Genomic DNA, 12,442 nt, shown 5'->3' with positions numbered 1-12,442 from the left:
AGATTACGTCAATCGTAAGTGATTATGTAATTTTTTACTTTATTGAACTTTCAAGGCTGTTACAGTTTGGGTCTGTTAATGGGTAAGGTCCCGGCTAATCCTAGAGAATCATTTAAATGGGTCTGTCAATGGATCTGGCTCATTAGCTAATGAACCCGATCCAAGATCCTACTAATCTATATATATTATTTGGGTCTATCGACCCTATTTAACATCAAATTGTTTTTCTTTTTATTTTAAATTTAATTTGATTTATTTTTAAATAATAAATAATATTAAATTAATTATTAAATTAAATCTTACATACTAAAACTCTCGTAGAATGACGTCGTTTTATTCATATCCCTTTTATAATAATAATAATAATAATAATAATAATAATAATAACCCTCATAGAATGACGTCGTTTTATTCATATCCCTTTTATAATAATTATATTATTAATAATTAATAATAATAATAATAATAATAATAATAATAATAAAAATAATTATTATTATTATTATTATTATTATTATTATTATTATTATTATTATTATTATTATTATTATTATTATTATTATTATTATAAAACAAAGTTTAATATTTTGATAAAGGGCAATAACAATGTCATTTCAATTTCTTATACGCACTTACATATTTTTTACTATCCAAAATAAAGAAGAATGGGTTAATTTGTTTTTAATTGACTTGTTTTTAATATGTTTCACATGATTACCATAAATGAGCTTTTTGCAAATTTAAATTAAAGAATAACCAAGAACAAAATCTTTGAACTACTTGTATTCCCTATTTCCCTTAAACGGTCGTAAATGGTCACGGATAATGTGGTTAAACCGTGTATATGTAATAAAGAATTTCAACAAATTTGAGTAAACGTTTACTTTATATCGCTTTACTACAACCCTTAAAACCTTAAAACTCACCGGATAAGTCGACGTTTATAAATCATATGAATAACGAATAAAGAAATAACTGTTCTGGTGTTTGTATGTGAGAACCAGATAAAAAAAGGGTGAATAATATAAAAAGCTAAATGAGAAAATAAAATAGAATGCTCTATATATATAGGGTGAATAATAATTGTTCTGGTGTTTGTATGGTAGTATATATTGATCCTATATGGAGGTTTTACCGGATTCGTTCATGGACCCCTACTCGGAACCACTGACCGAATGGATGTGTTCCCTGGTACCTTCGATCGGGTTCGGGTTTCCGCCCGAACGTGTGTGTTACGTGCAAATGATGAAGGTCGTTGAAAGAAATGATCTACTGATGCCAAAGAAAATCGCCGTTCAAAAAAAAAAAAAAAAAAAAAGGAAGCATCCTCTCATACTTTTATTATACTTTGAATGTAAAGTTTTGATTTTTTAAGAAGAAATTGTAGGGGGTCATTATTATTATTTTGTAGTTCTTTTATTTATATTATATATTTATATATTTATATGATTATGATTTACTTAATCACTCTTACACTTGATAACATCATGTTACTATGTTACTACCAGTGTTGTAAATCTCCCAAGATCTCCCCTGAGATCTCATTTTTAGAAGGCAACCGAGACGAGATGTTCATCTCCCGAGATTTTTCGGTCAACGGGGTCAAACTTAGTCAAAGCCTTGATTTCTCAGATTTTTTTGCTAATTTGTAAGATTTTCTTGTAAAATTCGTAATTTCTAAAAATTTCTCGTTCATTTCTCGGATATTTTTGTAAAATCTGGTAAAAATGTATATAAATATACATATATTTATGTTTTTATGTATATTTTTATTAAAAAAAAAAAACTATAAAGTCAACGTAAGTCAATGTCCGAGATCTCCCCGAGATTATTCCGAGATGCCGAGATCTCCCTAAAAAAGTCCAAACGAGATCTCCCCGAGATCCGAATTCTCCAACCTTGGTTACTATAAAGAATCTCAATCCGTATATATTTGTCATTTTAAACATACCTTGTAGAATTTAAACAAAACAAATAAAATACCTGTGATGAATTCGTGTTAATTGTGTAAGTTTTTCAAAAAAAAAAAACAGATAATACTATCAAGTATTTAGACATTTGCCATAGAAATTGTTATACCTCAATTCATACCCTGCAAATACAAAAACTTATACAAAACGCATACAAGATTCCAAACAAGCTTACAATTTAAGTCCTTAAAAATGATACTAGCAAGTTCATATTAAAAGTTAATAAATAGTTTGGTAAAATATCAAACATTGCTCTACATGTAAAAATAACATCTTGCATAAACAAACATTAACTTTCATAAGCACAAACAATACCTGCTTATTGCTACTGTGGAAGTTATACGAAAACTTCAACTTCAACTTCATACACACAAAGACAACAATAAAACGACTAAATTCATAATCTGCCCTCATGCTGCGTTATGCCTTACCAAACCGATTCTTAAAATACCCAACGATTTCTTCTTTTGGAATTAACATTTTCGGAGGTAAGACTTCTTTGACTATTGGACACTGAATGAAGTTATCAGCCCATTCAGTTATTTTTGGGAATTTTTCTTGTGTAACGATCTTTATTTCGATTATTTCTTCAATCATTCCAAGCCAGTAGGCAATGTAAGTAGCTGCTATATCAATTGCATTAATATTGTCACCTCCAAAGAACTGCTTACCTTTGTTTATCAGTTCATTTTCTAAAATTTGCAGTTTCGCATAAGCTTCTGCGAGAACCTGTTCATCTCCAATGTTACCAAAGACCTTGAATGTTGCAGGAATACACTGCAATGAAACCACATAGATTAGTTTTTGCCAGCAAAAATTTTGCAGCCCAAAATGTAAGGTGAATTTAGGATGCATAGTGGAAAACAAACTTGCGCTTTGCTACGGGATGATTTCGGTCGGTTAACGATCGGTGATTTTGGTCTGCTATAGATCGGTTAATTGGATGTTTAAAAAACAAATGAATGAAAAGGTAGTAAGAAAAAAAAAAAGGTTCTAAAAAAAAGGTAAAAAATAATTCAAAAAAGAAAAAAAAAATGTTACAAAAATAGCCTCGAAATTGGGGAATTTATCAAATGGCCACTGTGAATAGTAGCAAGCACGCTACACTAGTACACAGTAGTATAGTACTTCTTTCATCCCAAGTTTCAGACAAAAAACACATTTAAGTAAAAATAAATGTCACATGTACTTTTTTTTTTACTTTTCAGTTTAATCATTACTTTTTAGCTATTTTTTTGTTTTACTTGTATAAAGTAGAGGCATAAAAGAATTTTATGACATTATTTTTTTTCATTTATGAAGGTGAACAATTAATTTGATTATCTCAAAAAAAAAAAAAAAAAAAAAAAAATAGTGGACTAAGGAGAGAGTTTAAGTATAGTATGTAATAATAGCCACATATATATAGGAACATTTTGATCAAATAAAGTCAAATAGATTCATCTATACACAAATTACGTACACATATATATCATAATTGGGTGAATATTGTTCATAACAATTAAAACTGGAAAATAAGTGGTGTGCTCTTTTCTTTAGTAAATGAAAAGAAGTTTGATTTGAAGCTTGCGAGAACCGATTAGAATGATTACGATTTACGATTCATCTATACACAAATTACGTCAAGCTTCTCAAAAACTTTAACTTATGATTTTGAAAGTTTAGTAACGATCCATAAATTCAACAATCAACTGGCAAGTTAAATTATTAACAACAACAACAACAATACCCAATAACACATGAGTGGTGTATGGGGAGGAAATATGTAGACAATCCTTCCCCTATCCGAGAATAAAGATAAGTCATTTTTCCACCCAGAGTGAAACACTCTCAAGAGTAGAGAAACTCATCCCTCTCTTTATTCGACGGATAAAGAGATTGCTTCCGAGAGGACCTCCGACATTTAAGTAGGAAAAAGGTTTGTTTTAAAATAATAATAATAATAATAATAATAATAATAGACGCCATGGAAATAGTATAATCAAATTTTCATGAGTTTTAAATCCTGCATGTAATTTAATTTAGGCTCTAAGAGTCAAGTCGTCATCAAATCAACGATTGCAATCGATAATTTAATTTAGGCTCTAAATTATTAAATAATAGTATAATACTAACAAAATTTAAGAAAACGGGATAATATCAATAACTTGATACGTAGTAAATATTATGCAAAAAAGTTACCGTATCATCGATGAATTTGGCCCAAAATCGAACAACAGCCTTCTCATAAGGATCCTGAGGTAAAATCGGAACCCCTTTCCAAACATCATCAATGTACTCAACGATCACTAGAGACTCAGAGACAGGTTTTCCGTTATGTACTAAAACTGGTACTTGCTTATGAACAGGATTATACTTCAAAAGGTCAACACTCTTATTTTTCAAATCTTCTTTGATGATTTCATACTTGATTCCTTTATGGACTTCCTCCAGCAGAAACATATAATTTCACTTCATTCGCCATTCTACTTTATGGAATAAAGTCATAAGTGATTCATGGAGTTACTACGTATATGATAATCAGTTTCTATTGAAAATGATGTTGTTAGAACTTGTACGATACGCAGGTGAAGTAGTAATTTACATTAAACAATGAACGTGGTCTGCCCCGTTACGTGGGTTGGTGTCAATTGTCAAAGGTCAATGGATGATATATTTTTATTTAAAGAATTTTATCCGTTGTAGTATACGGAGTATTTACTTATTAGACTGATATATCTACCATTATAAATTTGTTTGTTCGCCAAAAAAAAAAAAAATCTACCATTATTTTTACTATATCTATAACAATTATATATTAAGTAGTTGTACTATATACATAAATAGTTGTACCTATTTTTAATAGGGTATGATTTGACTGTCCGGATTGATTCTTGAATCATGTATTCACTTTCTGTACTATAAAGTATTTCGATCCAACGATTGCCTTGATTTCACGGAATCTTTACATGGATAAGACAAGAACGCAATTAGTGTTTTTGGCAATGAAATCTTATCAAAACATCATAGAGATTCAGTGTGTTTCTGTTGCTGTTGTATGAATGAAGACTGCCAAAAACGGAATAAGAAAACTGTTACATTTGGCAGTTATAAATTGAAAGGGTGTAACCTTTTATTTGGCCAGAAAAAACAGTTATACCAAAAGGTATAACACTTGGCTGAAAATCCGTTGGAATACACTTTTCCTACATAACGTATACTGTATTTTCGGTTGAGGTTTCGGAGCGCTGCCCCGAGCCCCGCGAGGGACGCTGCCCCCTCTACCCCCGTCCGCTCACCTGACAGCGGGACCCCACCCAGGGGCGCTGCCCCTTGGACCTTGCCCTTGACCTGAACCCGTTATTAAGTATGACTAGCTAGCTCTTTCATTCAAGTAAATCGCAATTAGCTAAAATGAATACCATCGTGATGGATGTATTAAAAATTATAATGAAAATATATTGCCCATATTTAAAACTACTAGTGATCTAGACCCAATTGCATATGCACAAATACAATTATAAACATCACACACACCATTGGGACATTGAAGCATCGTTACTTGTATCTTGTATCTTTGGGTTGCACTAACCGATAAAGTCATCATAGATTGTCAACATCAATTGACGGTGAAGATGTGTAACAATATGATCCGCTCGGAAGACTTCCCTAGAAGCCCGCAAAGAAAACCCCAATATTCGATACCCCCGAACACCCAGAACCAAATACAATGATATAAGCCATATCCCATATAATTATGTTACGATCCCATATCGTCCAAGTATGGAATTGAGTGATGGCTTATAAGTCAAGGTTTTTCTTTCTCATTCAAGTTAGTTTTTGGAGTGAGTTCTACATTTGCGCTTACCAAGTATAGAATGTAAATTTTTGAACGCATGAATGGTGTCACTGCGTCACTAGTTAAAAGTCCAAAAATTTAAATTTTCCTTTTTCTAGTTTTAAGTGGTTAGAGTCAACCTAACAAGTAATAGCTTCGATCCTAACGAGCTACCCACAGACATAAGTTAGATATGATGATGAAAATTATTTTAGATAATTGATCCATTAACACGTTTACAACAAAATAGAATCAACGATGTATCTGAAACAACCAGCTTCTAACACAATCGATAGAATATCCAAATCCAAACAAACTTTACACAAGAATTCATTTTCTTAAAATTTTATCTTTTTTACCCACTACTGATGATAAGCAACATTCTTTATGTAATGTAATCAAAGATTAACATATCCAGGCAACTTATAAAACCGGTCACCCACAATAGCCATACTTCGATGATAACAGAGTATCCCAAACTACGAAAATTATTCCGCAACAGCAGCAGCATCAATAAGAGCTTCAGCCTCAAAGTTACCACGGGATGTCTCTTCATAGCTACCCGGTGTTCTCTACAAAGATAAAGATTAGCGAAAGGCCTTCCGTTAATAAGCGAACACATCTATTGAACTTCAAGTCGAATCTTGGTTGAAAACAAAAAGTATATTAGTAGTTAGATGTCGTTTTGTAGATATATAAATAGGGAAGTATGAGCATGAGAACATGTGTGAATAACTTTACAGAACTAAATTGTAAAGATCAGACCCAAAAATGCTACTAGATGCCTCATAATTAACAAGAAATTTACTTAATTCAATTCCATATTTAATCAAGCAATAGTAGCCGCATAGAAAGGTACATCGCCGATTTTACGAAAAGGCTTAAATCGGACGATTAATCTTAGAAAAACATACCAACCACTAATTATTGATTGCTCAATCCCTAAGTGATCATTGAACACTAACGATATCAAAATATGGCTATTGTCATAACTCATTTTTATTCTTTGCAAGGGAGATATCTGTGGCAGGCTAGTAGTAGTAAATATTGCTCCATTGTTTATTGTTTAATAAACCAAAGGCCTTACTTTCGATCTATACTGTCTGGAAACATACGAGCCCATAGATACAAGTTTTGATAAATATAGTACAATCTTAACACAAATGTATACAACGGTCTCAAATATGAGATGTAAATACAAATAACAAAAGCATGAACACATAGAGGGATGATATCAGAACACTGGAGTAGAAGAAACAAAGAGTAACATGGACTTTAACAGATGGCAAATAGGTGGGTTAGGGAGGCTGTGTCACAGTAAAAATGGGTTTGGGTCAAAAAGAGTAGGTTTGAAACGGGTCAAAAAGGACCTGAAGGGATTAAACAGAACCAAAAATTCTATGCCCAACTACTTATGAATAGTTCGTGTGTTATATATGATAATAATTAAAAAATCAAAGTGATTTAGAAGGTTGTATGAACTGAAAATACACATTGGGTAACTTTTGACCCGTTTCCATGAAGCTATTTTATTTTAACCAGTTGACCATGAGAAAGAAAATGTAACAGGAATCCGCCCATGTAAGTAAATGGTTTAAAAGTGCCACTTCTAACCGATTCTATGACGTATAGAGATATAATAAGAACAGCAAAAATTAGTACCTACACGAATACTGACTACATATCGCTGTAATTACGCCAAACTGCACGAAATTCCTCACGGAATGTATTCAGACGAGCTTTCAGGTTAGGTGTTCGAAAGCTTGCATGAGCAATGGTAGCTGAGAAACAAACAATAATTATAAATCAATCAATAGTTCATATTATTACAGATAGTTTACTGCACATTCGTAAAAAGGGATAGTATACCAAGAAGGCCAACAGCCAATGCCCATAATAAGATCAGGAGGCCACAAGAGACGAACCAAAGAAGGAAACTTACTGCGAAAGGACAAATGAGTGAATACTTATATCGAAATTCAGAAATCAGATGCATTTTACCATAAAAGGACTAAAAAAATATTAGAATACCAGCAGAAAAGGCCAAAACAAAGGCCCAGCGAGGCTGTCCACATATATAGATTGCCCTTTTAGAGGAAGGACGCCCACGAAGAACAGGCCTGCAAGTTTAGAATAAACATGTAAGAAACATCACAGTTATATATTTACATAAGAAAATGAGAAGTAGAAGCTCACGTTATTTGTGGTCTCATTTTTGCAGCTAAATGTGGAGAAAATTTCCTCACAGTTCTTGTTACTCTTTCACTGAATGTACCTGCAAAGCTGTAAGCCAACATAAAAGGAGGGGAGTGCGTTAAAAAAGGGTGTGAAAAATTATATAATTAGTGCCTACAGTATCTGCTAAACAGCATCTACTAAACATCATCTGCGATGTAAATTAATTGACAAGCACACTCATAAAAGGATGATATTAGAGTCTGAAGAATGATGTGTCATCAAAGTTATAAATAACACACAACCAAGAGATAGAGGGAAGTGATGATGAAGAAGATGAGAATGGTGGGTAGGGTTTAAGGGGTTTAACATAGGAATAGACTGCACGTGAGTTTAAATTGTTCAAGTGGGTAGTTGTTCAAGATGTTTCAATTGTTTATTTTTTAATCTCGAATTCAGGCGTTCAAAGGATGGTTCACTTATACATGTTCATTTGTTCATCAATTACGTTTATGTTGGTCAAAATCGGTTAAATTTGGTCAAAATCAAAGTTGGTCAACGTCTAACTAGTCCTGACTTAACCGACTAGCCCCTACAAGGTCCCGGCCGGCTAGTCCCCGATTAGAGACTTTTACGACCTAGATAGATAATAAAGAAATGTTAAACTGACAATATAAAATAAGATCACATAAGAGCTATTGTCACCAAATAGCACCAGTAATTTCATAAAACATGAATAGGTCCATTATGCATATATTCATAAGATTTTTTATAACTTAATAACATCAAATACGATAGAATTGGCTCAATTATAAAAATCAAAGAATACCAAAACCAAAAAATGCAGTATTTGTAAAATCATATTATATTTGTTTTTAAATAAGCCCTTTTCTATAAGTTCAATATGTTTTGAAATCTGACCCCATTGAAAAATCCTTAATACAACCATTGGTTTTACAAGTTCAATATGTTTTAAAATCTGACCGCAGTAAACCCCAAAAGGGTGGTTGAGTGGTTGGTTGGTTGGGAATCTCCAAAGGAGACCCAGGTTCAATCCCCACCAAAATCACTTTGGGGCCTTGCCTTTCAAAAAAATAAATAAATAATAAAATCAAATCAAATCAAATAAGATAAAATCTGACCGCAGTGAAAAATCTTCAGTAGAAAAAACGGTTTTCATTGTACGAGATCTAGTTTTCCAAGTACTTATAATCTCAAGGAGTCATTTTTTTTTTTTTGAAAATCTCAAGGAATCATTTATATGTCTGTATGTAGCTTAGATAGATGGAGCAAGAACAAAAGATAAAACCTGAACTTATTTTAGTATCCTACGGGGCAAGAAAAACAACAGGAGTTCGATGTAGAACAAGAGGGGTTTTCATAGACAAGATGTTATCCAATGGCTATGCCAGTATAATAAGTGGAGGAATGGGTTGACCCGATTCAATTTTTCAGTTTGGTGTACATGTTTTCCAAGTTTAAGCCTAGTATTGGTATATAATGGTAAATCCCTGTCAATGAGACACAAAACAGATCATTTCCCAGATACATTTACAGATGGAATGAAAATTTCATTGCGTTCCACTTATTGTTCTGATATCTAATAACGATATGGATCACTATTACAACTTCCAATGATTCGCTGAAATGTATTTTGTAGTTCTAAAACATAACTAACTATATTAATTTCATTATATTCCCATAAAATGTTTTGGTTATCATATTTCCATTAATTTTTGTATTGTTTTGAGACGCAAATTTGATCATCCTCATTACGTTTTGCCATATTCATTACATAAGCATCTCCATGACTAAGTAAAACATTTAAGAAAAAGAAAGATTTGGAAAAAGACATTTCATGACTTTCTGAAATACTTCCATGAAACCCAATTTTAATAATTTTCATTGTACTTATATTCCAATTACGTCACATATTTGTATCTCCTGCCTGCTAACTCAGTTTTATAATCTAAAATAATTCATAATCTTTTGAAAGGCCAGTCTGGCTATCAAGTCAATTATCTGGTTAACGAATGTAAACTCATCAAAATTACAGATCAAAGAAAGATTGAAGGTAGAAGGTTTTCCCTGTTCGGGCTACCAGAAGGGCGAGTAATCTGACCCCATACTCTGATGTACGCAGCCCGGATTACTCCCTGGCTGTTTCCAACCCATCCCTGGCCACCACTAAATATCCGTCCTAGATAGGATTCGAACCTGAGACCTCTTGCAAGGAACTCAGGGCCCCAACCACTGGGCTATCTTGTGATGGTTTCAAAATTACAGATCACTCTCTTGAATATTGAAGTTGATAAATGCTACGGCATATCTCATAATCATTTATGACTGACAATAATGACATGAAAGGGAAATGCGGGAAAAGAACAAGAAAGGACCTACATGTAAGTAAATGTATGCAGTAGGAATGTGACTGGTCTATCCCATTACTAAGTTTTTACTCAATGATACATCCAACCCTATTGTCATTTTCATCATCTCATATCAAACACACCACTTGCTTTTGGTGCAGATCTGACTATACATCCTGGTCATAACATGTTATTTATCTCACCAAAATATATACTCCAGTTTTCTACTCAATCGAGAATCTCTTAGATGTTTAAACCACAGATGTCTTCAAAAGGAAATTAAAAGAATTAAATTGAACAATTATTCATACTATTTAGAGGAATCATCAACTAGCAACCTCTAAACTTGAATCTTAGATTAGTATATATATCTTTTTTCAGCTATGTCTCCAGTCCATCTGTTTTTGTTACTTAATTCGGATGAATCAAATCACAATCGAAGGAACACTTATCGGAGCTTTGCTAAGATATCTCACACATATAAAAGTCACCTAAGTATATTGCAGACGATAGGTCGATAGCCTATTCACAAAGAATTAAGTCTTGATAAACCTTTTTTATAGCTTATCTCTCTCACAGTCTCACATACTGTATATTTCCTTCAAAACATGATATGCTTCTGTAATTAACATATACATGTTGCCATATCAACCAACAACAAACATACTAAGAAAATCCATACTCATCATATACACACCAAGGTTGAAAAAGACGTGAAACGGGGTCAAGACGAACTTTGACTGACAGTTGACTTTTATAGTATATATTTTCAAGCCAAAAAACCTTCGTTGATCAGTTTGTACCTATAATTGCTATTATCATTAATATCATACATAACAGTAACACTAAACTACTTCAATTTCGATCGATTCGACCAACTTTTGACAGATTTTAACCGAATTTTTGAATTTTGACCGGCATGGACCCGACCTTTCCCGCATTTGACCCGCCTTTTGACCGTTGACCGACTTATTAGACGACGGGAGGGGGTTGACCGTTGACCCGACCTTTCCCGCATTTACAACACTGATATATACACACAAACATACTAAATTACGCAAAGAGCAGTGTACCTATCGTTTAAAAAAGCGATTGTTAAAGCAGTTGACAGAGCTGCAACAATAGCAAGTGGTCTCCTAAGAAATCCCAATCCTACACATAACAAAGTCATATTCATATATTCATCACATATTAATATAATTATAATAATAATAATAATAATTTTAATTTATTTATTTACAAAGAATAAAAAATAAAAAATAAATTCCATGGATCAATCACACCTATATTCATTTTGAATTACATTAACTTACCAAGAATGAACAGAATCATCAGAAAGTAATTAGTCCGGTAACTGCAAAAAACACAAAACTCTTAAAGACCTAATTACTGTAACCCTAAGTTAATTCAATTCAATTCCTAATTATAAAAATAAAAATGATTAATAAATAAAGAGAGAAACATACTAATAGAGATTACACTTAAGGCGACTGTTCCATTTGTTAGAAGAACGAGGAACGGTGAATTTAGAGAAGAATTCATTAAGAGGACGAGGAGGTGATGACCAATCCACTTCTTTAAGGGCTTCGATCAGGTCTTCTGTTGTTACTGTTCCCCAATCCATTATTACAACGTTTTTTTATTTGATTTAATTCGATTGATTCGATCGATGATCGGCGTCAAAACCTAGAAGAAGAATATACGTGTAGTAACAATTGATTGATATGATATTTTTAGAATTTCGATCTAGAAATGCGATTGGAAATGGTGCCGTGCTGGATTTGGTGGGATTTGGATTTTGATGTCTTTCTTAACGAGGCTGCAAACTTGTAAGCTGTAACCACATCAATGGATGAGTTAACGTGGGTCAATAGCCGGGTCGTTGATTCAAACGTTGAAAGGCTAAATGGATTTTGATTAGTAGAGTGGGAGACGTTATTGTGATTGCGAGGTTCCCTCATGTGACGGCTTCTATAAGGCGTGGTATGTTTTGAATAAAGATGTTTTTAGATATTTACTTAGTGATGTTAACCCGAGGTCAAGAAGAAGAATGAGACCTCCACTTCGGGTGCTTATAAGCTTAAAGATAACATTGACGACTTGTATTACGG

The 12,442-nt window shown here is 32.8% G+C and overlaps 2 protein-coding genes across 3 annotated transcripts; both read right to left on the bottom strand.

Annotated features, from left to right (window-relative positions):
• Window positions 1-2,139: 2,139 nt before the first annotated feature.
• Window positions 2,140-4,412, bottom strand: LOC139853959 (probable glutathione S-transferase). Its single transcript, XM_071843295.1, has 2 exons — window positions 4,152-4,412; window positions 2,140-2,747 (listed from the first exon to the last, which is right to left on the bottom strand). The coding sequence occupies exons 1-2, from the start codon at window positions 4,410-4,412 to the stop codon at window positions 2,391-2,393; spliced, it is 618 nt and encodes a 205-aa protein (XP_071699396.1). The 3' UTR covers window positions 2,140-2,390.
• A 1,569-nt stretch (window positions 4,413-5,981) lies between these two features.
• Window positions 5,982-12,228, bottom strand: LOC139852302 (PRA1 family protein A1-like). Of its 2 annotated transcripts, none has more exons than XM_071841572.1 (8): window positions 11,798-12,228; window positions 11,645-11,685; window positions 11,405-11,483; window positions 7,984-8,070; window positions 7,819-7,907; window positions 7,657-7,728; window positions 7,450-7,568; window positions 5,982-6,359 (listed from the first exon to the last, which is right to left on the bottom strand). In XM_071841572.1, exons 1-7 carry the CDS (start codon window positions 11,953-11,955, stop codon window positions 7,465-7,467), a joined length of 630 nt encoding a protein of 209 aa, XP_071697673.1. In that variant the 5' UTR covers window positions 11,956-12,228; the 3' UTR covers window positions 5,982-6,359; window positions 7,450-7,464. The 2 variants fall into 2 exon arrangements, with proteins under 2 accessions (XP_071697673.1, XP_071697674.1); XM_071841573.1 differs by having other exon boundaries at window positions 7,454-7,568.
• Between the last annotated feature and the right edge of the window lie 214 nt (window positions 12,229-12,442).

The sequence above is a fragment of the Rutidosis leptorrhynchoides genome, chromosome 6, assembly GCF_046630445.1.
Source record: "Rutidosis leptorrhynchoides isolate AG116_Rl617_1_P2 chromosome 6, CSIRO_AGI_Rlap_v1, whole genome shotgun sequence".
Lineage (NCBI taxonomy): Eukaryota > Viridiplantae > Streptophyta > Magnoliopsida > Asterales > Asteraceae > Rutidosis > Rutidosis leptorrhynchoides.
Note: the sequence above shows the minus strand (reverse complement) of the source record. Positions and strands in the feature narration are given on the sequence as shown.